This window comes from Drosophila biarmipes, chromosome 2R, assembly GCF_025231255.1.
Source record: "Drosophila biarmipes strain raj3 chromosome 2R, RU_DBia_V1.1, whole genome shotgun sequence".
In the NCBI taxonomy this organism is placed as follows: domain Eukaryota; kingdom Metazoa; phylum Arthropoda; class Insecta; order Diptera; family Drosophilidae; genus Drosophila; species Drosophila biarmipes.
In genome coordinates this window covers 17890622-17917664 of record NC_066615.1, presented here as the reverse complement: position 1 = coordinate 17917664, position 27043 = coordinate 17890622, and the positions used below count along the sequence as shown (strand labels likewise).

Here is a 27043-nt window from a genome sequence, read left to right as displayed (position 1 = left end):
AAGGAAAAATAAGCACTTCAAATATTTTGTTACTTTAAATGCAACCTTATTAAGAAAGGGCTGTCATAAGTTTAGACAGTTTCTCAAAGTGAAATTTTAATTTTAATTAAAAACTTAGTTATTTTAGATTACATACATTGGCAGAACATTTCCATGTTTCAAATTTTCAAAAGATTTTAATTCCCTTTAGATAATATCGTCAACATCTATCTTATAATATCAAGTGCTTCTCCTGATATCTCCAAGAAACATAAACATTTTTCGAGTGCCCCAAACGTTAAATGCAATTCAAGGGGGATTATCTTTCAGTAACGTCCACCCCAAAAGGCAAATATAGATTGCCCGCGCCGGAAATAAGTGTAGGGCGAATGCAGGCCGGTTGGCGAGCGGGCTGAGTAACAGGTGGTAAATGGCTGGCATCCTGGTGACGGGGAGCAACAGTTCGTTCCCGGAATCGGTATGTGCCTTCGGCCTGGCCAGAACGCGCGGAGCGTGTGTACATAATCCCCAGCTGCAGCCCGTCACATGTTCCTGGCCATGCGCACTGGCCGGGAATCGAACCCGGAGCCCAAATCGATGGGGAAATGCCAGTCAGTCGGCCGGGAAGCTTTCGCCCATTTACCTGGCTACTCCCTTTTACCCCTCTGACTTCTGAAGCATCAAAGTGCACTTATTTTGGTTGCACGGCCAGACAGTTTGCAGTTCTTCCCTGGTCTCGGTGCAGTGCGGGTTGACTTCTACTCCGTGTCGAGAGTGTCCTGTTTGGCCGATCTGCAAGGACTGGGTTGTCCGGAATGGTAAGTCGACAGGTATGCGTGGGTAGCTTTGCTCAATAGAACACACATCCAGGTACAGTCAACAAGTGGCTGCTTAATTTAGTAATTATGATATCGTGTGAAATTTAATGAGGTGCAAACATCAATTACATTTGAATGAGATTAGACTTGAGTTTATTTGGAAAATCATTTATTAGATACTTGTTTACTATGGTTATCGAATAAATACAACAAGTTTGTACAAAAAAACTTTTTACAAAAAATGTTATCCGAAAAAGCATTACTGAAAACCGGATGTTGAATAAATTTAAGAAAGAAACTTAAGGGGAAATTCTTTTTGATCACCGCCGTGATTCATTTAGACTTTTTCCCATGACGTAATTCTTACAGTATAAAAAGTGCTGTGAAAATAAAAAATAATAAATTATTGAGTAATATATAACCGTTATGAATTGCTTCGCTTCAGCAACATTTGGGATCTAAAAAATATAATTTTAACTTGCTCGAAATTTAGGGTGAACTCCCCTGAAGAATGCAAGCTTTCATTTTGCCTATGCGAATTCTTGAGTAAACTTAAAATACAAAATATCAGTTCGAAATAAAATGGAAGGAAGATACGTTTATCGTTTTCCTTAGTTTACTTTATAGAAGTAGCATAACAAATGCCAGTTACTCCCCGCCCTTTTAATAAAAAAATCTATCAAATCTTATGTGGAGACCGAAAATATACTTATAATTTCCTATAGCAATCTACAGAAATTCTTGAAGATTAGACATACTTTAAATAAATTTTGGCAAGGGCATCACCCGAGATCTATCGTTTGGGTATAGTTAGAACTCTTCGTTTCCGGGCTTCAGGACTCCTTCTTCTCGCCCAGCTTGGCCTGGATCTCGTTGAGGGTCTTGCCCTTCGTCTCGGGAATCAGGAACAGAACAAACAAAAATGCGCACACCGCAAAGCCGCAGAATATGCCAAAGCAGGCGGCTGCTCCGATATGCACGTTGAGAACCGGAAACAACAGGGTCACAATGAAGGCACACAACCAATTCGTGGTCCCAGCTATCGACCCTGCCAGCGGCTTGACGTCCTCCGCGAAGAGCTCGGCCATCATCACCCAGGGAATGGGTCCGAATCCCACCGAGAAGCCGATGATGAAAATGCAGACGGCCATCAGGGCCAACCAGCCGACGCCGGAGGACATCAGCACGCCGAAGAAAAGGGCCATTATTAGGGTGCTGATGGCCATCATGGCAGAGGAAATGAGCAGCAGCACCTTGCGACCCAGCTTCTCGATCAGCAGGATCGAGGCGACTGTGGAGACCACCATCACCACGCCCACTACAATCGTGGAATATCGGGGCTCCAGCGTGGAGCCCGCTGTCTGAAATATGAACGTGCTGTAGAAGATGATCGCATTGATGCCGGTCATCTGCTGGAAGACCATCAGAAAGATGGAGAGGAAGAGGCCCTTGAGCGTGACCCTCCGGCAGAGCAATTTCCCGGCGCTGACCTTCTCCTTCTGGCCCTCGGCCGCCAAGTCCCGCAGTTCGCCGCTCACATCCACATCCTTGCCGCGCAGGAATTTCAGCGACTTCTCCGCCTTCTCGGCCTTGCCCTTCTGGGCCAGATAAACCGGGGATTCCGGCATCCACATGAACAGCAGGAAATAGATAATTGGCCAAATGGCACAGGCAATGCTGAAGTACAGGGTGTTGGCGAAGGCTCCCACGATGAAGGCATACAGAACGCCATTGACGATCAGCAGCTGGAAGAAACAGCCCATGATGCCGCGATACTGGACCTCGGCTATCTCGGTGGTGTACATGGGGCCCGCCACACAGAAGCCTCCGCCGCAGAAGCCCGCCACGAAGCGTCCGATCAGCAGCATGGAAATGTGCACCGCCAGGATGATCAGCAGCCAGCCGATGAAGAACGGCGGCAGCAGGCTCAGCATCGTCGTCTTCCTCCCGATCTTTCCAATGAGCAGGCCAACAGGAATGCAGGAGAAGGCCGCTCCCAGGGTCATCAGGGACCCCACCAGGCCCCATTCGGTGGTGTCCGGGCTAAAGTCGTAGGCCCCCAAGTACTTGACCTCGGCCTCCACGGGGCCCGACCAGCCGATCACTGCGCCCAGGCAAAAGGCGCCCATGGCTCCGATGAGGCCCACAATGAACTGCGTGGCTTTTCCCATTTTTGATGAAAATATTGCATGCGTTGTGTGTATTTAGTGAAGGAGGTTTTGTTTTTGAAAACTAAATAAAAGGTAGTTACTTCGAAACACGAGAGAACTCTATAGTTATTGTATTATTTATAAGACTTCCATTATGCAGGTATTCGTCAACGAGTAGCGAGAGGGAGATGGATATATGCATGCAGCAAATTTGCTGCGGCACAGTTTATTTGCTTATAACTTTTTAGAGAATAGTCCGATTTAAATAATTTTTATTTGTAGATGGATGTTAGTAATCAGAATGAAATCCCTTTCACACACTCGTCGTAGCTGCATCCCGCCCTTCCTCCTTTTTCAGTTTTTAAATATTGGATTTTATTGGGGGAGGAGGGTCAAAAATCGACAATGTAATGATGATGCAACATATAGACAACCTCTTATTAAATTTCTTATAGTTCTATGTTACAACGTGGTATTTATTGTTTAAAACCGAAGTGCAGACAGCGCTCTCCCGAGTAAAACCATAAGTTATTCCCATATTTTTCGATACTTTTATGATTTATAAAATTTTATTTGACAGTATTAGTATAAACTTCCATATTATTGACTGATAATATGGAGTTTATATGGTAGTATATTTCCCAGTGTCTTTGAACAAAGCTTGGCTGCAGCTGAAAGCTTTCTCTCCGTGCCTCCCCGGCTTTGCCCCCTGTTTTTCCCCACTTCCACCTCCCACTCCCGAGGACGCGGCTCCCGAAGAGCTGGCTCGGGCGCCGTCGGTCCTCGCGGGTCCTGTATAAAGCGTGGAAGCTCCAGAGACTGGCCGACACTCTTGGTTCCGCCTTGGCTGAGCACAGAGGTACTGAGGTGCAGGTACAGTGGCTACTGGCTGGCAGCGACGAGCGTTTCCTTTGTGGTGCTGGCGTAGGCGTGACGCCATGTTGTGAAAAGTGTCTGGCAGAAAAGTGAAAAATTCGCACGGAAAACTGCACTCGAACGTCGCGAAAACAACAAGAACCACAGTAAAACCAATTCAAGTGAGTTGAGAACAGTGCAACTTTTTCGGGCAGTGTGTGGTGTGTGCGGAGGGCGGGGAAAATTACGCAAATGTTGCACAGGATTTTCCACTCCCATTGATTTCGCTGCTGGTGGGCGTGTGCATACCCACGTATATGGGTATTTTTTTGTGCGTGGGAGCAACAACCAGGGGCACAAGAATGGCGTATAATTTATTATTTGCAACTCCTAAAAGCAACGCTAATTGGACAATGGAACTGATGAATTGTTTGCTGGCCTGTCGACAAAACACCTCGGGCAGTGGCCTGAGCAAACGATACATACACATGCTGGCAGAAACTTGGCTAACAAGTTGCTCGCTTCCCCGAGGACGGGACATCGCCTTCGTTGGCTTTAAATATTTAAAGCCTGAAAGCTTTTCCGGCCCCCTAATTAGCCTCTTCCCTGTCGACGACGGACGAAATGCATTCACTGTGTCCGCCGGCCGAAAGCCCGATTCAATTTGTCCCAATTTTCGCAGAAAGGATCTGGCAAATGATGTATATCAGTATGTAAGTGCAGTAAGTGGGGAATAGTAGTATCCATGGTTGCTGCGACAAATTCAATTAGGAGGCTAATTTAAATGCCCTGCTGGGTCGCATTTGTTCGTCCTGGAAATCTGATTGCCGGGGAAGGGTATTGTTCCGCTGAAACTCAATAAGTTATTAGCACTGACTCCGTTTGATGTGGGGACACCCAAGAAGACGCGGGCATCAATCAATATTAATCATACGCCCTCTGCTGCTCTGGCTGTCCCGGTTCCCATAACAGACCGTGCGTCTTGAAGTCTTTGTTTCCTGGAAATTAATTTGGGTGCCAAAAAGCAAGGGCTTATATTAATTAAACCTCCTGGATATGGTCGTGAAATAGCCCACCTAGCTGATTTCTTGTTCTTACTAACTATTTTTAGTGCACAACGTTTTGAATCCTAAGTTCATTCGTTAAGAACGTATCTACATTTAAATTAATTTGGTTGTTTATAATCAAAGAGTTTGCGTTAATCATACGCCCTGTTTGCCTTTTAAATTTGTTGTTTCAATATTGTTTTTGAGTTCCAAAGTTCGTACAATATATAGTTATATTATACTTAGTTATTGCTAAAGCAAAAAAATTTTATTTTTTTCTGGTATCAACATTTTAGAATAATAGATAACTTGCCTAATTAATTTGTGGATTGTAGGAAAGAGAGTTGATATTAATCATACACCCTGTAAGCCACATCACTTTTTTTGTTAGAAGACAGTTTCTCTGATTTTTTTAATGCTAGAGTTTATAAAATTAAATTTATTTAGTTTTCAAAAGTAAGGTAACCAATAAAAATAATTACCACTTGTTAGGAAAACCTTTATTCGACATGATCAAATTAATTAATAACCTATTGAGCTTTTTTGAAGATATACTGCAAGGGTTTATAGGTAATTTGAGCTGATTCAAGCGTTATTTTTCAGTTTAGTAAAAACAAAAGAAGCCAGAGTCCTAGCCACAGTAGAGTGAGCTTCAATTTTCAGTTTTACGAGATGCGATACAGCTTAAAAGAAATCCCCCGAACCATTTAAGTGGTCTGCAGCTCCGAGCGCCTGCATCTGCATCACCCCGAGCAACAGGCGAGTGTCTTGAGGGCAAAACCCACTGCAATCGGAGGGAAATGGAATCTGCTTGATGCAGCTGCGTTTAATCTGGATTAGAGCTAGGGGCAGACACAAAAACATCAACAACTGGGGGACTCGCTTCCTTAGACAAAAGCCAGTCAAGCGGCAATAATACAATGAAGGGGCCAGAGCCGAGCCCACAGAACGGCTGCAGGCGAGACGCAAATAGGGTGCTTCACCAGGGCGGGAGTGGCCATAGAAAAGCGCAGAAAAACCCAGGGAAAAGCGAATGAAAAGCGACGGCTGCGGCTGCCTTGACATCTAATGGGGGAGCTGGAAAATGAAAAGCAAACGTGGCCACAGGTACGAGATAAGTGGGAAGAACTATGGAGCCGAGTGGTAGCATAGTGGTGGGAGGCCCTGGGTGATTACCATAGATTTTCCTTCCAAGTCGTGCGATATATATTCTCCTCCCAGAAATGCGTAGCATACTTATGTGCGCCACCATAAAACCGAGAAAAACAGAGAAAACCCGGAGAAAAGGCGCAGAGAAAGCGGCGAAAGCGGGCTCTTGTCAGCGGCCAAGAATGCTAAGAGTTCCCCCTCTAATTTGCCAACAATGCTGGATATTTGCAGGCACATTGGAATTTTATTGATTTATATCATCTGCCACGGGTCGACCTCCCTCCGTATGCATGAGGCTGAGGGATTTGCTTCATTAGTTAGTCACCAGGAGGTGGGCGGATTACTCAAATACCTGCCTTCGGCAGGATGTAGTCGGGAATTTCGGGTTCCTGCTGCTCGTTTGCATAATTAAGCGAGGAAATATGGAATTTCACACGCCATCAAGTGGCCGCGAAAAGATGACACCTGATACACACTCACAGATACCAGCACAAGTTCGGCACACACAGATACACACACAGAAAGGGCCCCTCTTTAAAGTGCAAATGTAATTAAAAGTTTTTTTACGCACCTGTCGGAAACGTGTCGGGCATTAAAATCCGTTTTAATGCCTTTCTTACACCATTTAACTGGTTTTTCTCTAACCCAGCTTTTTCCATTCATTTTAATCGATGAAAAAAGTTTATCCAATCAGTGGAGTTTTTCTGAAACAGTAGTGGTTTTTGTATTAGATAATCATATTCACCATCTTTTTAAAATGATAGATAAACATTGCAATAGTAGAAAAGATATACGTAATCATCGTATTGTTTCTTATAAAGTAGAAGTTATGAAGCTTAAGTTCTTACCATCAAACTTGTTAAGCATCTCAACCTAAGGGTATAAGCTACTCTTAGTTTAACATGAAAACAGCCATGATTTATAGGAAAGAAGGAAGGTGTCACATGGATTTTTTGATTATACCTTGAGTGTACTTATCTTCTGAAATACGAAATGTAGATATTTTAATACAATATGTTGCCACAGCATATTATCATCAGACAAATGTTTTGATGATATCATATCATACATCACTTAATAATGATAGACCATATGATAAGTAACATCCTATTGTTCTTATCTTAATCTTCAGTAGTTATCTTAAAACACATAATAAAATTATGTTATTAATTTGGTATTAATATTTAATAAAAATGTTTATTATAATATTATTTTCTATCCTTACTTGCAGATTTAGAACTAGAGCCCTAGTGACAAAGCGAGAGTGAGGAGGCGAGCAATGGCCAACCGATTCGTAGGCCCCAGTGGCGCCGTGCTGGTGCTCCTGGCGCTGGTGCAGTGCATCCAAGCGATCCCACAGCGCACCGCCGCCTTCTCGCTGCAGGCGGCCGTGGACGAACTGCATCGACGGGAGGCGGCCAAGTACCCGCTGAACGCCCCGCCGCCACCCACTTTGGATGACTGGGACGAAGGTGAGTGAGTGAGGAAAATCTTGCCGGGAAATTGAATTCCCTCGGGGAGAGGCCGAGACCTTCACCTTTCCGCACACCTTAGCTGGCGTAAGTTAATCAAGCAATTCCCCCAAGAAATTTGAACTTTGATTAACCTTCACGGCAACGCAGGGGAGACCTTTTAACCGCTCTTACTTTGTAGTTTGCCAATACCTAAAGCATTTCCCTGTATTTGTTGATTAATTGTGCTGTTTTTGTAAAGCGAAGAACTTTGTAGTTGGATTGATTGTTTGTAGTGACTTTGTTCTGTGGGTGAATAATCTAGAAAAATACCTCTTTAGAATAGTGGAATATCTTTAAATATAAAAATATCTTTATCTTTATTTATATAAAAAGTAGTTGCCGGCTAAGAAAAACATAACCCATAAGCCGGTTAATCTTAATCCACTGGCGTTTCCCTGCTCAGTGATGCGTTTTTTATCCTTATGCCAATTTTGAGGTATGCTGATATGAAACTATTATTAGATTTATGTGACAGGGGCCTAGGATGGGCATGGGCTGTCGACTGCATGGGTATATAGATTACATAAACGCAGGTCGTGGCAGAAGTCTGTAAGTGATATCCATCGCCGGCAGATGGAGGAGGCTGGAGAACAGAGTAGGAAGCCCGCATGAGGAGTGCACGTGCCTTGGATAGCCGAAACCCTAAGCACAGATTTTCCGGATTTTCCCCCTCACAGTCACATGTACAGCTGTTACTTTTCCTGCTTTTCCGTTTCCTCTCTCTTTTGGCCACACCAACACCACCTTCCCCAACCCCCCGCACAGATGGCGACTTATTTGGCAAGAGTAGGAATCGGAATCGCCACCGAGTTAATAAGGCACTTGGCCGGTACTTAGAACGGGACGAGGACAACTACGGGCAGGATCGCAACCTGGGATTGGGCCTGGGTCTGGGATTGGGACTAGGATTCGAGGACGGCGGCGAGTTGGGGCCGAGTAATCTGCAGCTGGCCGAGGAGAAGAGAAAGCGCTTCTCCTCTTTTCGGGAACGTGACGAGCAGTTCGGTAAGTAAGAGCCAAGCCACTGAAAAGCACGCACGACGTAATGGACACCCACTATGAAGGTCCTCCCAATAGCACTGCACCTTAGTTATAAAAATAAAATAGTATTTTTTTTATATTAATAAACTACTTCGCTTGCTTTTTTTACCATCCTTGAGTTTAATAAGACTAGAAGTAAAAAAATAGTAGGTTCGCCCAAGTTCAATCACCACCTCAGAATGTAAATTTTTTTTATTTCTAACACTTTCAGAATTAATTTTTTGTATTAGATATGTTTACTTCGGAATTTTTATTTGATTAAAATCAGAAAATAAAATTGTAAAGTCTAAAGAAAGGTTAAAATACCACTTTGCATTTCAAAACAAATATTACAAAAAGTTGAGTTTTTGTAAAATAATTTCATTTTGAAATATATTTCATTTTTAAAAATTCTTTTAAAATATATGTACTTTATTATATCATTTTTATATGTTTTTTTCATACACACCTACTAATGAATTTATTTTATTCAGCTTTGAAATGCTCTTAAGTTTATGTTTCCTTTTCGAATGTCCTGAATAAATTCCTAAGCTCTTAAGGGAATGACCCCGAGTCCCTTGCTCTAAGCTTGATTGAGAACCGCACTAATAGAAAGTTTCAGCACCTTCTCGGAGTGGCTGCTTTTGAATGCGAATTGCCGAAAATAATTTATGGGTCCCGGTGCCTAAGTGCTATTATCCTGACCCACACTGTGCATGGCCATCCGGGCGAGCATGTGTCCACTTGAGAACGCCTCAAATGGCAATGGTGGGAGCTTGGAGTGGATAAGGCCAACAATGGGCTGGCTAAAACCACTTAGCTCCGATTAACTTGTGAGTGGTGAGTGGGCCGATGGCTGTGGGTCGCCCCGGAGTCGCGATGATGAATGCAATCAGCTGGAAGCCGCTCAGAACCGACAGATCCTGCCCGTCTTCCTGTCATTTGATTTAATGGTCGGCCCAACAACTTGATGCATGTCCTCCACACACATTCGCACCCTTGGCCAGGATTTATCGACAGGCTTTCTGGCTTTGCCAAGGTCAAAGCTAAGTCATTGCTCATTGATTGGGTAAACTAATGGCCAGAAATCAAGATATTTATCATGTTTTAAGTCTTAGTATAAAGGCAAAGGTATTTCATTGAAGCTAAAGTAAGATAAATGTTATACAAAGCAGGGAGTTTCTTTTTATATGTTGTCATTACCAAATTAATTTTAAAAGCCCTTTATTTTTTTTATGAAATGCAATTTAAAAACTCAACTGTTCTTTACGAAAATAATAGTGAAATATAATAACATTACATTTTAAATCAATTTGTATTTCTATTTGCTCATTACATTTTAAAAGAAAAAGTACCTTAATTTAATAATCTTTGCATATTTTTTAAGTTAATACATTATATAATATAATAAAAATAATATCTATATATATATATATATAATATAAATAATAATTTATGAATAATTATATCAACTTAAATTATGTAAAAATGCAATCTACAGCTAAGAAGAAACTAAATAAAACCCCCTAAGCGAAAACGTTCTATTAATAATTCCGTAAATTGCTAAAATAATTGTCTAACTTTTGATGTACATTCCCCGCCAATCTCTTCCAGATGGATCCGTGCCCTCGGCCTTCAGGGAGCGCGAGAGCCAGCCATTAAACGCAGAGCCCGCGCACAATGAGCTGACGGAGCAGTTCCTGCGCGAGATCGAGGAGGCCAGGGATCGGGATGCAGTGCGTCAGTGGTGGCACCATCTGGACCAGGCCAAGAACCAACAGGAGCCGGACCCCCAAGATGCCGAGCTGTTCGAGCAGAAGAAGCGGATGCGAGTGCCCCCATACTACCTGTTGATGCAGAAGAAGCGATCCTATCCGGTGCTTCCATGGCTGCCCTACAACGGCGACAAGAGGAAGCGCTTCCCGGTGGCCAAGAGGAGCACCCCGAACGCCAATCCGGAGGCACCGCTGGGCCGGACCGATGAGCGAGTGGCCCAGGAGCTAAGCGAGCTGTTCGGCAAGCCGGGTGAAACCCAATCGCACACCGAGGAGAAGCGCAAGCGATCTGCGGATGAGCAGCCCAAGGTGACCACCAATCTTCCCGAATCCCCGCCTGCCACGGCCACGGCCACCGCCGTGGGAGACATGCGGCTGGAGATCAACTTCCAGCGGGTGAACGTGACGCCCAAGGAGACATCCACATCCGCTCCCGCGGGCGCTGGCGAACTGGTTCAGCACGGTGGACATGCCGGTCATCACGGTGGTCATGTTCCTGGAATGTCACCCGAATATCGCCACCGGAAACGCAGCGATCACGCGCATGGCGAGAATGTCGAGGATCCGGAGGCGGATGAGCACGACGAGGAGGGCGAGGAGAGTTCCGATGAGGATGACCACGACGAGTTCGACGAGGAGGATGGCGAGGGAGACCTGGAGGCGGAGGAAGCGGAGGAGCAACGGCGCAAGAAAAAGCGGGCGGCTGCCAGTTTGTCAGGCGGCAGTGATGGCTCCAAGCACCTGCGTTCCCCCACTGTGGGCCACCTGATGCTCCGCGCCAAGAAGTCCATCGATTGGTCGCAGTACTTCGGGTTGGATCGCAAAAAGAAGTCGGCGCAGAAGAATGAGTGAGTTCTAAAAATATACTACAAAATACATAATTATTATGGTCCATTAAGATATTTATCCCAGGATTTTCGTCCTATCCTATATTTTATTTCTATAATAACATAAGTATACATAATAATTTATTAAATAAAAAATTCTATTACAGGGAAGTGAAGAAACGCAGTGAATCGGACAGCAGCACCAATGACGATGACGAGTACGACAATGAGAGTTCCGAGGCGGAGAAGAAGAAGCGTGACTTCGATTCCGAGAAACTGGAGAGCATGGACAAGAAGCTGCAGTCCATCGAGGACTTCATCATCGACGAGACCATCAAGTATACGGGAGCCCACGAGGGGCTGAACAGCAAGGACGACATTCGCCGGATAAAGGACCATGTCCTCTCCCGTTTGGCCACCGCTTACAGCCTGGAGAAGATGCGCAGGGCCCTGGACAAGCTGAGGAGATCGGTGGACAACGAAAATCACCTCATGCGCAATACCATCGAACCGGAGTCGGAGGAGAACGCATTGGACTCCAACTACTGGCTGGCCAAGAAGTCCGTGAAAAAGGAGCAGGCCGAGCTGCTGGCGGAGTAAGTAGTGGAATATGTCTCACAAAATCTATTACAAAGTAAATATATAAAATATATTAAATGGTTGCCAATCCCCAGGGACTCGAAGCATCCCAAGGACATGGAGAAGAAGAAGCGCAGTGGCTACCTGCGCTACCCGGAGCAGCCGAACACCATGGACGAGGCGCTCAGCCTGGGCAGTGCTCCCTACGAGACCCTCAACGACGCCTATCTGGGCAACAAGAACTACATCGTGGGCTCCAACCAGTGCCCCCTCATCGAGTCCATGGCGGAGCGCTGCCGGGGCGTGGACCTCATCTCCGGAGACATCAACCAGGAGCTGCTGCCACTCTGCGGGGTCCACCAAATATGCTACCTATGTGTAAGTCTTCATTTGTTTTAGATAATATTTAAGATATTGCTATTATATAATAATAGTAAGAAACTATGATTTTTCGGAGAAATGGGATTCAAAGTTTTCTGCTGAATTCTTTGGATAAATAAAATCCGAATTTAAAGATTTTAGATATTATTTTAATAGTTGATAAGAGTACATCATAACAACTGGGAAGTACCTATATCAAAGCGCGAATTCTTTAGAGAAATACGTTTAACATTCTTTTAATGAATTCCTCAGTTTATACAAAAAATAAATGTTGTAATCAGCTAAGATTAATGTTTTAAGATTATGATTTAAGATTATGATTTAAGATATTATTACAAATGTCAGCATAAAGCCAATTTTTCAGAGAGTTAAGGTTATAAGTTTTCTTATAAATATATTCTTTCCTATATTAAAAGCCTAATTTTGTAATCCCAAGGTCATAGAACAATATATATATATTCCAATATGGAATCACTTTTGATAACTTAAAATATACCTTTATACCCAATTAATAAGATTTTTTTGAAGCTAGTTTTTTAAATTCGTTTAATTTGTCTTAATGTTTTTTAACCCTTAACAAATTATTCAAGCAATTATTTCTAATTAAAATTGGGCTTGCAGGGTGCCTCGCAGGTGGCCTGCGACTACCAGTACTTGGCGGAGGCGGACGGCGTGTGCGGCGACAGCAACGAGTGCCAGTCGGCGGCCCGCTCCATCCTGATGATCCTGCGGGGATCCCCCGGCCGGCAGCTGGGTCCGCGGGAGTGCTTGAAGAACCCCTGCCTGTACCGGGCCATGCGGGAGATCGGACTCTAAGCGCACTGCTCCAGATTGCCGCCCAGCGATTTCCTAACGTCTTTTTGTGTGCGTTTAAAAAGAAAAACCAAATCGAAAATTTAATGTGAACAAGACAAGCCGTAATGCAGCCCAGAGAGAGAAGATAAAAACATGAGCCCAAGAAAACAAACAAAAACCAAATACAAACCGTGCTGAACTAGCGAAAATCAAACAGTTGATTCAAAACTAAATAGTCGTCGCATATAAAGACATAACATTTTGATGGATTTTCCTGTCCGCCCCTCGGGGCGGCAGCAGCCAACTAGAGTTTACCAGATACCTAAAGAGATACATAGATATATATATACACAGTTCTGATTCAGTACATCGCAGTAGACGCCAGAACGAGGACCGATCGAATTCGTTTTAAATGTTCAGTGTGAGATGGACCTTTTCGAAACATATTTTATGGGTGTTTAAGTGTACAAACGTGATCGTAGCCGAAACATAAACCTACATATGCATAACCAATATATACACTTAACTAATCCACAGCAGCTTTTTAGGTAAATTCATTGGCTTGACACTCCTTGGCAAGCAGGGCTCACATTGGCAGCTAGTCCCCCAGAGTAAACGCTAGACTTGGAGCGCCTCCATTCGGTTCGACTTGGATGTGCGTACGGAACACATCGCCACACACAGTATATAGCGATTTTAGCCTACAGCAAGGGAATAACTAAGAGTAACCCACTATCAGAGACTTCTCTCTCGCGGCATTACTTGTCCCCTCTTCAGATGAACATACACGTAAATGTGTTTCAATGTGCTTACAATAAATGGACATAACTAAGACAAATATTTAATGCTCTAACAAATCTATAGATGTGATTACTAATATACAAGGAGTTTAATAAATGTGTAAATCTTTTAGGGCAGGCATATAGCTATACCAATCTGAACAACAGCAAGGCGGTTTGGTTGCAGAATCAAAATATTATTAATGTATTTACATAAACGAATATATATATTTGAACTTGATGTATATGCTACAGTTTGAGAAACAGAACACACACAAAACAAGACGTATTTGAAAATATTTATTGCTATACAGTTATCATAAATGTCGAATATAAATATATCGGGGATAACCCAAAGACCAATGGCTTTTTTATGGCTTTTGGGTTTGTTTTTAGATAGCTGGGAATTCTGTGTCAGAAATTTGTTTCCTTTTTCTTCTGCCTCTCACAAAATCATGAGCATTGAGGTTTCCCTGGTCTCTCCCACATAATGGATCCTTCTTGGCAGCCTGTGGTACCTTTTGAAAGGAAATTTCATGGAGCCCCGACTCAAAGACCCATTTCCTGTCCCATTTACCGCCGTCCTGGGCTGAAAAACCGATCTATTGCCTCCTCTTTTACTGCAAAGCCTTTGGCTAGAGTCAAGAAAGCTATGAGAGACTAGCGGAAACCTTATTTGTACTTATCTTTCATTATATTTCATTAAAAGGAATACAAAACCTTAGGAACTTTCGTTTTTTTTTTAATTGACGGTTATACATTTGAATTTGAATGTTAGTGCTGCCCATTGTAAAGGTTTGCGTCTGTGCTAGACATTCCAAGGCACAATGCTGCCCATAAACACGACAAGCAAGGACAGGAACCAATACATATATCGATGGGCAGACATCATATAACTATTGCACACTTTGCACATCTCTATCTAACAGCACTGTGAAAACAACAACCTTGCTCGTAAAAATATTTTTATAAATAAATTAAGCGCATTTAAGCAACCCAAAACCAGTGAGTGCCCGTTTTAACCGACGATAAGAAGTGTTTAACCACAGGCGAGCAAACGCAGATTACTCTTGTCACATTTCGCGACCCCAAACCCACCCTCTGGTGAGCAAGAGGAAGAGCGCGCCATTCGCATGACTCATCGCGAAACGAGTTTTTATCAAAATTGTTTTCTCTGTTTTCATTCGAATCCGCTTGACGTCACCGCACCGCAGGGCGAGCAAAGATGAAAACCCCCGTTTCCGCCGCTGCGAACCTAAGTAACGCGGGCGCCGGCAGTTCCGGAGCAGCCGCCGTGCAGATCGTGCCGAAGACCGAGCCCGTCGGAGAAGAAGGTGCCCCCATGTCGCTGGACTTCCAGACGCCCAACCTCAGCTCCTCCACCCCGAATCCCAACAAGCGTCCCGGTTCGCTGGACCTGAACGCCAAGGGTGCCAAGAACAAGCGCATCTTCACACCGCTGGTCATCAACTCGCCGGATCTGCAGGCCAAGACCCTGAACACACCCGATCTGGAGAAGATTCTGCTCTCCAACAATCTCATCCAGACCCCGCAGCCGGGCAAGGTGTTCCCCACCAAGGCCGGACCTGTCACCGTGGAGCAGGAGGCCTTTGGCAAGGGCTTTGAGGAGGCCCTGCAGAATCTGCACACCAACTCGCAGGCTTTTCCGGCCGTCAATCCTACGGCCAACGCCACAACCACGGCGGCAGCCATGACGGCTGTGAACAATGGCATCAGCGGAGGAACCTTCACGTACGCGAACCTCTCCGAGGGCTTCTCGGTGATCAAGGACGAGCCCATAAACCCGGCCGGTTCGCCCACCGTCAGCCCCATCGATATGGAGACGCAGGAGAAGATCAAGCTGGAGCGCAAGAGGCAGCGCAACCGTGTGGCCGCCTCCAAGTGCCGCAAGCGCAAGCTGGAGCGCATCTCCAAGCTGGAGGATCGCGTCAAGATCCTCAAGAGCGAGAACGTCGATCTGGGCAGCATCGTGAAGAACCTCAAGGACCATGTGGCGCAGCTGAAGCAGCAGGTGATGGACCACATTGCTGCCGGTTGCACAGTTCCGCCCAACTCGGCAGACCAATAACATTTGGAGTTGTCTGCCGGGGAGGAGGAGGAGGATGATCAGGAGCAAGTGGCTCTGGAGACCAAAGAGCCATCGAATCAAGACGTTTCCGAGCAGCCCATGCCTCTGGAGCTCTTTCTGAGTGCCACCACGAACGCCTTGGAGCTGGAGGCCACCGCCTCTCAGGACATCTCCCTCAGCAACAGCGATCTTCTGGAGGAGGATAGCGAAAACGAACCGCCTCTGGTGCTCTACATCCTCTCGGACGATGCAACCTGATGTTTGGTGCCTTGCCTGGTCTTAGCTGCAATATCTGAAATGCTTCTTAAGTGTTTTGTCTACTTAGTTACTAGAATAAGCTACCATTAATCAAGTATTATCTGTGTTGAACGTAAGATAATATGTAAAGTACTTTAAAAATATACGTATATATATTTTCTGCACTTGATATATACATAAAAAAATTAATTCTACGCCTAAAACTAATTTATTCATCATCCTCCTCGTCATCGTCGTCGTCGTCTTCCTTGTCATCCATAGCCTCTGCCTCTGCGTCCTCCTCCATGGCGCTATCGGCCTGCTCCTCGTCGTTCACATCGTCCTCGACGTGCAGCTGGAATCCATCGCTCTTGGTCCACGAGCACTTCATCGTCAGCCGGAACTTGGCCATGGGCTTGCCCACCAGCTTGAGGATTCTCGCCTGTTCGGGCGTCAGTACTTTGCCCTCCTCGCAGACCGTGTAGTCGCTGTAGAGGGTCACGATTCCCTTTTCCAGTTTGGTGGGCAGGCCCAGGGATCGCAGATGCGGCTCCATGGAGTGGGCGAATTCCTCCAGGGGACCAGCAGGCAGGGTGACCGTCTCGGTGGCCACAAAGCCACTGCGGGCGTACTCCACGGCCCAGTAGTTCTCGGCCCACTCGAGCACTTCCTCCTTGCTTTTGTCCGTGAAGAGCAGACCCACCTGGCCGGTCAGACGCTTGGAGAGCTGGTTATATACATATAATTAAAATAAGATATAATTTATATATTGGCTGGCAATTACCTTGTGCAAATCCGACTCCACTTCCTCGCTTTTGGTGCGGCCCAAGCCGATCTGCATCACGCGGTTCTTGCCAAAGATAAAGCGGGAATTCTTTTTCCACTCCTGCCGCAGGTCCTTGAGCAGGCTGTTCCTCATGTTCTGCACTTGGAAAACGAATATATTGGGGTATTTGCCCACACAAAAGCGAATGTCGTCCACAATTCGCTGTTTCCAGGCCAGACCCTTGCGGTCGGTTTTGGTCAGGGAAACTAGGAGAAAGCAAATACCACTCATTAGAATCGAAAATCTTGTTCCTTAATAGTGTAGCACCCACCTTTCTTATCACGTTTGGAGCGCGGCATGTCTGTTTGTGTTAAAAATCCACCTTTTTAGCAGCTAAAACCAAGAAATAATTCCCACACAACGTAAACACGTGCGGCTAGCTAGAGATGGTAGAAGTGTGTGCACTCAGCTATCGATAGTCGGCCTATGTATCGGAATTCTGAACCGCGCGGGTTGGTAAATTCCCTGAGGCCCATCCCTACTCCCAGTGTCGACGTTTTCCAACACCGCTGCGCGTTAAGAAGAAGAACTTTGAGGTCCGAGCCGTAAGAGGTGAATTAACTAATTAATAAGTGTTAGCTCGTTAAAAACCCAGTAAAACTTCGAGTGCCGTGAGCCCAGGGAACAGGCAGAAGGTCGAAAAACGCTGCAAAACCCCGGCGCAGTGAGTAGATTCAGCTAGTGCGTCGTGTGTCGGCTTGCGACCGCCATATTGTCGGCGGACAGAAATTTTCCCCGAATAACTGCGCCGCCCACGCACTTTATCGATTCGCTGGCCTCCTAATTGGATGCCAGCTGCCCGCGGGGCCTCCAGCTCTGCGTTGCGTGCGGCACTCGCATTGCGAAAAGCCCATTACGATTGGGAAATGGACTGGCAGTTTTTCATTGCCGCAAGCAAATAGGACGCCGATGACGTAATTTTCTCCGTCTTGTTCTTTGTGAGCTGTAGTAAAAAGTAGAGATGGGCGCGTGAGCGATGTTTGTGTCGCGTCAGCCACGGGTTCGGGGAAATACACTTTTTTATTGATAAAAAAAATTGTTTCCAAAAAAAATCTCTTTATAAGCTTTTATCCTTTAAAATCGCATTCTTATAAAAACATAAAGGTTCCTAGAACTCCCATCAGCCACGGGTTCGGGGAAATACACTTTTTTATTGATTAAAAAAATTGTTTCCAAAAAATATCTATAAGCTTTTATCCTTTAAAATCGCATTCTTATAAAAACATAAAGGTTCCTAGACCTCTCATCTTTAGTTTTTGAGTTTAAGAAATCCTGGTTAAAAAATTCCTCTTCCTAAAATCGTAAATTTGTGTATTCAAATCAAAAAGTAAGTCATATTATAGGTAACCCAGAAAGTAATAATAAAAATTCCTCTTCCTAAAATCTTAAATTTTGTGTATTTAAGTCAAAAATTAAGTGATTTTATAGGTAACCAGGAAAGTAATAATAAAACAAATAAAATAACCAATATTTTTAAGCTAGAATTTAAGTTCTCAATACCCATCTCAACTTCACGCCCAAAATTGACGGCCCTTGCTCACGTCTCGTAAAAAGCCTAAGTGCCGCTGATATCTTAGGTTCCCTGCGTGTATGTGTGTATGCACGAATTCAATGAAATCCAAATTAGAATTAAGGCAATTTACCGCACCCCCTTATCAGTGGCATACATCTCGCGATTAGTTTCCTCCTTGCGGAGGCCATAAAGTCAAGATAAAAGCGTAATCTGGCAGCGAGATAAGCGCACGAAAGTTTCAACAGGTTGGAAACGAACTATAAACTATTACTTCATAAGCCGATAAATGCGCGCCGACTTGACAATAAAAGCTGGCTCGTTTTCAAAGCTTTTTATCTACAAGTCCGTTAATTAGTACATATAAATTGTATCTGAAAGTTTGGTCTTGCCAAAGTATCACCTGCACACCTGGCAACATTACTTCCACGGGTAGGCTGGCAACCCTGAAGCTCGCTCCCGCTCTCTTCGGCGGCGCATGTGCCGCAGTGTGAGTGTGGGCCGAGAGAGAGAGAGTGAGAGAGAGGCGAAACACAGATACAGCGGCGCGGCGAGTGTGTGCAACCTTTGCCGTCCGTCATTCTCATTCGTTCGTTGGTAGTGTTCGTTGTCGTTTCAGTTTCAGTTAATCGAGAATGTAAGTAACATTTTTGCTGGCCCAGAGTGCCTCCTGTATCTATGTGTGTGCGCCTGCCAGTGTGTGGATTGGAATTATAAAACCGAAAAAATTGCAAAAATATCCGCAGCAGAAAAACACGTGTGTAAAACCGCCTATGAGTAATCACTTACATGCATCTATACTGCGGCCCGCAGCAAAATCGAAATATCCACCCATCAGGCATCGATCCAAAGTTGAAAAAAAAAATTCTACGCAAAAAGTAAAAAGTGTGAATTTGTGCAAAGAAAAAAAAAGGAAAGAAAAGAAAAGAACATTCTTGAACCGCCCGAGTATTGGTGCATGTATGTGATGCGGTGAGATTCGCTTGTAGCTTCGTATTTCTCATCATCATCAGCGGTTCATCGGTTAAGTTGTAGGCGGCGAACATAGCCGACTTCTATATATACGCAACATATAGCCAGCTATATGTGCACACAGTACGCCAAGAAAGACAGATATATATATATATATATGTCAACTTGGATGGGGACACGCGGTTAGGTGGGTTCGCTGGCCGAACTCAACACACTTGGCGGCCGCCTGTGGTAGATACATTTTGGCCGCTCTCTCGCCGCGGCGTTCTGCGCTCTCCTCTCGGCTCCCCGCTCTCTCCCTCCCCCTTTCTCCCGATTATTTTTATAATTCTGTAGCGCCGCACTTGGAAACACGATTGGCGGCCCCACCAATACCATCTCAGCAGCCCCAGTCCCAGTCCCCACCACACTGCCACCACCACCACCCAGAACGCACCAACACACACGAACGCAGCGAACGGCACGCACACAGCCCCCAGAAAAGTTAGTAACTTTTTCGCCCCATGTAGAGCCGTGCTCGTATAGCGGTATCTACAGTGTAGAGGAATTTCTACATCGCCGGGGAGGAGGAATGGGTTTCGGGTTCTGTGTGCTGGGACTGGGCTCTGGGTTCTGGGTTCTGGGGGTTCTCAGGCTACTGCGCATGCTGTGTCGGCCGGCGCAGATAGAGTTTAAAGTACCCAAAAGTACCGACTTGGTTTTTGCGGAGTTTCCTGGGGCCCAACCATATGGGTTTACCCTTCCAAAAGGTGTATCTAAAAGATACAATGAAGTCCCCTTCCACCTGTAAGTTCCCCCCTTTCCAAATTTATTCATCCAAGCAGATGAGCAATATGCGTGGTTGGAACAAGTTTTTTTTAACTGGCCTTTTTGATTTAGCCGATGAAAACTACAAACATATTTGTGTGCCCATTTATGGGAGTGTTACGTTAATTTACGTTACGCCTGGCTTAATGTTTTGGCATTTGCCGCACAGCCAGAAAAACATGTCAATTGACCTAAAAACGCGTTGGCAGACCGCACCCACCCCCGTGCACCGCCTCCCCTTGCCACGCCCCGCCGCCCATTGTTTTGACAAAGGGTCAATGCTTTTTCCATTTGGAGGTCGATGGCAAACAAATAAAATCTGCCTTTCATATGTTGAAAGCATCTATCAGATGATTGCTATGTAACTGCGCAGCACTCACTAGTTAAGTGAAGTTTCTACAAATTTTAACTGGGTTTGCTGTATCTTTTCATCATATATCATATCTTATATCTGTTTAGAAGTTAGGACTGTCTTTAAGGATGAACAATATTTTTTTTATTTATTTCAAACTTATTTCTTTCATCATACTGAGTGCGTAAGTTTCTATTTCTATCTGTTTCGCATCTCTTGGATCTTTTTATCGACCACATGTTGTGGTCGCCGTTAGCCAAGCTGGCCTGTAAATCCAATTGAACGCCGTATTTGCGGAATGGTCGGTGGTGGGGCTTTTATGACGCCTATGTGCCGAGATTTTTCCATTTCAATCATCGACTGGCTGCATTAGCTGGCATTCTTGTGCTTGGTTTTCGAGGTTTCCGCCGGGGCGGGCAAACAAAATGTTTTTTGTCCAGAGCGCAAGTTGTCTAAAAATACCAGCAACGCCCATGTGCATTTCCACACACCGATTTTCACCCCTCGTTGGGATGAGTTCTGGCTTTCAAGCTTTCTCCCTGCAGGTCGGGCGGAAATTAATCGATTTTTGTTGCTTGCCTCACGTCCCTTTCGAAAAAGGCCAAGCCGGAAATTGATCCTACATTGAAAGTTCGGCTAGATCCTATCGCAAACATTTCTAATTGGATTACGTGTGAGGGGACTAATGACTGTTGCACATTTCTCAGTTTTTTATTCCCTTCTTTTTTGGTTCTAATAATTACAGCACGTTTAATCGATGGAAGTTCACTGAGTGGGCAACTAATTGAGTGCGTCACTGTACGGGGAGTACAAGCAGACAGTCTTTATGCACGTACATAAATATCTATCTTTGGCACACACTCGCACGAAAATGTATAAAAACGCATTAAGGCGAGCCGACTTTTGCTCCATTTCTCCCTCTCTCTTTTTATTCATGGTTTATTTTTATCGCTGTTGTCGAACTTGTGTTTTTCACATCTATCTGCCAGATACTCGCTGTACCTCTATCTCCCCACCTTCGGCCTTCCATAACCGATAAACTGGGCTTTAAATAGTTGCGCACAGCTGTCACACGTGCGGCCATGTCCAGTTGCGCTGGCTTTTTCCTTTTTAAATTAGCCATTCCGTCAGCGATTAGTCAATAAAGACCCGCTGCGAGTGCATGAGTCATCGCAGCTTTAAATTCAACACTTTCGTCAAGCGGAAGCATGACAACAAACTAAATTCGTACGACATACCCAGGCATACTTGGTGCATGTGCATTTGGGGTATATGAGGCAAGAGGTTAGCTGGACTCAGCTTTATAAGCTACTATGTTACAAAGCTATAATATTTCTAACTATTCCTCAGATTTCATTATATATTCATCCAATCAGTAGCTTCGAAAATGGTATACTACTAAGTATTCATGGGTTCATGTGGAACTTTGTCAGAAGCTTATAAAATTGCGAGTTTTCAATAAGGAGTATAATATAATTTAAGACACACTTAAAAAAAAAACCTAGAGAAGGGTGAATTATTCGTTATTTCCTCAAAAGTCCCAACACACCCAATAGGGTATTACAGGAATTATTGACCAATACAAAATTCGCAGTGTTGTGTAACTACTGCTGGCTGTGGCATTCAAGCTAAGTAACAGCCAGGTAATCCGCAGCAGAAGTCTGTTAGTCAGTCAGGTGTTTGTGTAAAAGGCCAACTGCCAAGAGCCGTTGGCCGAGATAACGCTTTAAGGTGGCCTCACCTACATTTCTCCTCCGCCAACAAAAAACTCACTACTAATGCTCTTGTTTACGATTTTATTCATTGCAGAAAGCCATCGTTAGCAACTTTTGAGCGGCATATCGAACTGTGTGGCGTATTTTATTAGTTTTGTGAAGTAACCGATAAAAAAAATCAAACAAAATGTCGACAGTCGATAAGGAAGAGCTGGTCCAGAAGGCTAAACTGGCCGAGCAGTCAGAACGGTAAGTGTAGAGTACTCCGAAAATGATCTTAACTTATCGCAGAATTGCTGAAATACCTTAGTAATGTCTATTAGTTTTGTAAGATAAAAAGTTACAAATACTTTTTGTTCTTTGAAAAATATTGTCTACTTCTTTTGTGCTCTTAACTAAATAAGCTAGATATCTTTTAGTCATTAAACAATATTTGCTGAGTTATCACAGAATTTTTTAATTGTAAATTTTCATGAATACCTAATCTTTATAACTAAGTGTTTAAAAGCTCCTTAAACACTTCTGAGTATCCTGAAGTTCTTTGTTCTATTTATAAAAAGCAATTTCCCTGCTTCGCCAGATTAAATGTATTTTTAATTACTAATTGAGTGTTCTTTATATACAGCTACGATGACATGGCCCAGGCCATGAAATCCGTCACAGAGACTGGCGTTGAGCTCTCAAATGAGGAAAGAAATCTGCTCTCCGTTGCCTACAAAAATGTGGTCGGTGCCCGCAGGTGAGTCGATCAATCAATCACCGCCGCTTGATTGATGTCGCAGCGCCATAGATTGGAGTTCAAGTGCTAAACTGTATGTGTGTTTAACATGCCCAAACCAGGTCATCGTGGCGTGTCATCTCCTCCATCGAGCAGAAAACCGAGGCATCCGCTAGAAAACAGCAGCTCGCCCGTGAGTACAGAGAGCGTGTGGAGAAGGAGCTGAGGGAAATCTGCTACGAAGTTCTGGTAAGTGATGGTCGCTGGGTCCACAGGTCTGCGCAAGTCTCTTTTTGACGGATTTATGGGGTTGTAATTGTCCATCTAATTATTTTTATGCCCGCAACTCATCTAAATTGGCGGTGATGAAGCTGGCAAACCTGTCAGCCTCCTAAATATATATTATACATATATATCAAGAGAGCCACCCCCGCCCATGGCAGGCTCAGATGTCGAGGGTGCCTTTTCCAGAGGGTGGGCCTGAGTTCTCTGCTCTTCCTTCTTGCTCTAGTGAAATATAAAATTTGTTACAATCAATAAATCTATTTTTAAAATGAACATTTTCCACACATTTTCCCCACACACCAAGGTTTGGCTTGTGTGTATAATGAATTTATACTGCCGTACACGGCTCAGAAAATAGAACACGGCCCGGGTTGAACTTGGGGTTTCTCCACCCCCCTTTCGATTTCCTTTGATTGGGGTTCTTATATGGGATTAAACGCAACGCGTGCTTGATGGATTTTTAAATGGAAATTGAGCCAGAACAGAGTTTACCATATAAGCCGCAGGGCTTATTTGGTTAATTGCTGCGGTCGAGGCGCGGGTAATTGATCTGAAATTAATTGAAACGCTTGTTCTCTTTGCTTGCAGGGACTTCTGGACAAATACCTTATTCCAAAAGCCAGCAATCCCGAGAGCAAGGTGTTCTACCTGAAGATGAAGGGTGATTATTACAGGTATTTAGCCGAGGTTGCCACAGGAGACGCACGCAACAGTAAGTATCTCGGGCAGGAGCATCCATTCACAAACACCCAATTCCCATTGAAACACCCCAATATATGCGATAACCAACTCTTTATAAACCAAACCAAACCAATATTCTTGCAACACAGCCGTTGTCGATGACTCGCAAACCGCTTACCAGGATGCATTTGACATTAGCAAGGGTAAAATGCAGCCAACACATCCCATCCGTTTGGGTCTGGCCCTCAACTTCTCAGTCTTCTACTATGAGATCTTGAACTCGCCAGACAAAGCTTGCCAATTGGCTAAACAGGTTAATAGCACACACTTGGACTTGGCTCGTTTAAGCGAAATGTATGGCAAGCGAGCAAGGCGCACCAAAACCCAATCACTCTCCATCGATATCTAAGAACTTTTCTGTTTCCTTTCTTTAAATGGTTTTCCTAACGTTTTTGGTATTTGTTTCTTACTTTTTTTACATAACTGAATCGTGTGTAAATCGTTAAGCCGTCGTTGAGGACTCGAAAAAAGCCTATCAGGAGGCGTTCGATATTGCAAAAACCAAAATGCAGCCCACACATCCAATCAGATTAGGTCTTGCACTCAACTTTTCCGTCTTCTATTACGAAATTATCAATTCACCAGCGAGGGCTTGTCACTTAGCTAAACAGGTTCAGTTCAACTTATACAAGTCTCTTCTGTGTAAACCCTATTAACTAGCTTAAAAATACTAATCATCCGATGAAAAGATACAAATTATTGTGTTGTTCTGTGACTAAACCGAGTAAGAAGCCCAGCGACTAACGAACTAAATGAGCTTTAAGCAACTGTAACACCAGGCGTTTCAAAAGTTAAAAATATACAGACTTAAAGAAAATGCTCAATTACTCTCACATTTCCCTAATTAATGACTACTAAAATGTAAAACTTCTCAACTGTTAAAGCTACTTTCTTTTCCACTTCAAAAACTGTTGACAACTAACTTTAGCAACTATTATTATACGAACATACTTTTTGTACTCTACTGAAATTCCAAACTTCCTGAAACGCCATGTTATACTCCCCCTCCTTTTTTTCCCCAAACTGCATGAGAAGTGCCAAAAACTTTGCCTGTAAAATAATTTACTTGCGGCCTTTGCTGGTGAACACTTCGTTTTTTATTTCGTTAAGGTCAAACAACACACACTTTTGTTTAGTTTCTATTTTGATTTTGATTTTGATTTACACACACTCTGCTTTCCAGTTTAGTTCGATGAAGTTGTTTTAGTGAAGCCAATTATGAATGTATGACGAACCTAACGCCACTTTGAAAATGCTTTTGTTCTACCAACTTGCATTCGCCTTGCCAAACATTTCCTTTGACCTGCAACCCTTGAGAATATAAACTAATAATAGGCATTTTTAATTGACAACCCAACTAGGCGTTCGATGATGCGATAGCCGAGCTGGACACACTCAACGAGGACTCCTACAAGGACTCGACACTCATCATGCAGCTGTTGAGGGACAACCTGACCCTCTGGACGTCCGACACCCAAGGCGACGGCGATGAGCCACAGGAGGGCGGCGACAACTAACCAAACAACTAAGCAAATGTTTCCTTTTTGACTATGCAAATATTATTCAGTAATACAAACAAACAAAAACCAGAAACAACAAAGAGAAACAAATATTATAAAAAAACGCAAACAAAACCAGCAAGCAAAAACAATTTGAAATGAAACGATAATCCAGGCGAGAGAGCAGCAGGCAGGCAGAAAGCGCGAACATTTGAGACATTTACATACGAATTGAGGGCAGGATGCTTCACAGTTCATTTGGGGCCGATGGGCCGGCATTTGAGGCGGTTTCACCCGATTTTCACGGGTAGTTCTAAGCCCCTCCCACCCCAGTATACATATAGTCAAAATGTATGGATGGACAGATGCCGGCCGATCTGACTCAAATGTGGCCACTGCAACTGCTTAAGAAATACAGAAAAATACAGCATCGCTTTGAGGGCTGAGTGAGGGCGGGGTATTTCGGAGTTTGGATGGATTTTTGCGGTTTTTGAATCAAATTAATATGGTAGATATTTCGCAACTGAGTGTTTTTCTCCCCCAATCGAAACGACCAAACTCTGGATGCTCCGAATTTGCTCGCCCTGGCGATGCCTCGTGTGGATTTCCTCCTTACAAAACAAACAAATAAATAATATTCCTAACTGTATACACAAGAAATGAAATGAGATAATCGGTTATTATACATGTTTTTTGCAAGAGTCCAAATTAATTATTTAATTTTCGTATGGCAACCAGAAACAAATGCAAAAGATACAGCAGCAACAAGAACAGCAACCAAGCGAACCAAATGAGAAAAACAAAAATAAAAACAAAAACTTATGTATTATTTGTAATTCTTTTTCTAAACAAATAAAACCAAAAAAACCTAGTTTCCCATTTTATGTTTTACTTCGATTCGAGATTGATTTGGTTTTCGTTTGTCAACCTCCCCCCCCACACACACATGCAGAAACAGAAGCAAACACAGATACACACAGACAGGGATGCATTTACAATGCACGTGCGGAAATCGGTTCAAATCCCTTGAATCAGGAACCATATCTGTTAAAGGAACGTGGAGAGAACGGAAAAGTACAGAAAAATATATAATTGTTCATTGCTATTTTTTATACATGTCTTACATAAAACAAAAGGGTTAAATCTACAATTGCAATTTCTTTGTTGTTTTTTCTTGGTATAAACAATTGTGAAAAGCATAACTCATATAATACATACATATAACCTACAGCTGTCTGTCAAATGAGTATTTCCAAACGAAATCAAGTCCAATTAACCGCGCTAGTGGAAGTCAAATCGTGATTTTATTTAATGTGCAACATGGCGAAAGCACGAGTTTTATTGTGCGCGGTGTCTGCACATTCTTCCAATTAGTTTCCTTGGTTGGGCGCCACTTTTTGAAGTATGTAAGCCCAGAGAAACGTTTTCCCGACTAAGAAACGGCCATCAATTGTTCCTAAAACCTGGCGTTTGTTTCTTAACGATTCATTTTATCGCTGCTAAAAAGATTTCGACTTCTTCAACGTATGACAATTGCAGCCTGCAAATCAGCAATGGAAATATTAGCAAAAACAAAAAAAACTTAAATGAAGATCGAATCAAAATACATAAATATTGTGAACTAA

At 43.8% G+C, this 27043-nt stretch overlaps 5 protein-coding genes across 10 annotated transcripts; 3 read left to right on the top strand and 2 right to left on the bottom strand.

The window, feature by feature from the left end:
- Positions 1-660: 660 nt before the first annotated feature.
- LOC108022828 (uncharacterized) lies at positions 661-14024 on the top strand. 3 transcript variants are annotated; one of them, XM_017091971.3, is made up of 7 exons: positions 661-797; positions 7229-7469; positions 8277-8516; positions 10146-11154; positions 11301-11729; positions 11808-12090; positions 12715-14024. In XM_017091971.3, exons 2-7 carry the CDS (start codon positions 7277-7279, stop codon positions 12907-12909), a joined length of 2349 nt encoding a protein of 782 aa, XP_016947460.1. In that variant the 5' UTR covers positions 661-797; positions 7229-7276; the 3' UTR covers positions 12910-14024. The 3 variants fall into 3 exon arrangements, with proteins under 3 accessions (XP_016947460.1, XP_016947459.1, XP_016947462.1); XM_017091970.3 differs by lacking the exon at positions 661-797 and adding an exon at positions 3793-3984; XM_017091973.3 differs by lacking the exons at positions 661-797; positions 8277-8516 and adding an exon at positions 3793-3984.
- On the bottom strand, positions 1484-3038 carry LOC108022829 (facilitated trehalose transporter Tret1-2 homolog). The gene has a single exon (XM_017091974.3). It carries the CDS (start codon positions 2966-2968, stop codon positions 1631-1633), a length of 1338 nt encoding a protein of 445 aa, XP_016947463.1. The 5' UTR covers positions 2969-3038; the 3' UTR covers positions 1484-1630.
- A 541-nt stretch (positions 14025-14565) lies between the features above and the next one.
- Positions 14566-16203, top strand: LOC108022524 (transcription factor Jra). Its single transcript, XM_017091501.3, is given in 2 exon segments — positions 14566-14771; positions 14882-16203. A coding segment is annotated over 1 exon segment (1122 nt). The 5' UTR covers positions 14566-14771; positions 14882-14892; the 3' UTR covers positions 16015-16203.
- On the bottom strand, positions 16145-17241 carry LOC108022525 (mRNA turnover protein 4 homolog). The gene is made up of 3 exons (XM_017091502.3): positions 17091-17241; positions 16778-17025; positions 16145-16720 (listed from the first exon to the last, which is right to left on the bottom strand). Exons 1-3 carry the CDS (start codon positions 17116-17118, stop codon positions 16223-16225), a joined length of 774 nt encoding a protein of 257 aa, XP_016946991.1. The 5' UTR covers positions 17119-17241; the 3' UTR covers positions 16145-16222.
- Positions 17242-17290: 49 nt separating this feature from the next.
- On the top strand, positions 17291-26289 carry LOC108022522 (14-3-3 protein zeta). Of its 4 annotated transcripts, none has more exons than XM_044092477.2 (7): positions 17291-17371; positions 22270-22424; positions 22801-22914; positions 23016-23142; positions 23767-23890; positions 24009-24172; positions 25281-26289. In XM_044092477.2, the coding sequence occupies exons 2-7, from the start codon at positions 22363-22365 to the stop codon at positions 25434-25436; spliced, it is 747 nt and encodes a 248-aa protein (XP_043948412.1). In that variant the 5' UTR covers positions 17291-17371; positions 22270-22362; the 3' UTR covers positions 25437-26289. The 4 variants fall into 4 exon arrangements, with proteins under 4 accessions (XP_043948412.1, XP_043948413.1, XP_016946988.1 ...); XM_044092478.2 differs by lacking the exon at positions 17291-17371 and adding an exon at positions 17465-17483; XM_017091499.3 differs by lacking the exons at positions 17291-17371; positions 24009-24172 and adding exons at positions 18814-18966; positions 24367-24530.
- The last annotated feature ends 754 nt before the right edge of the window (positions 26290-27043 follow it).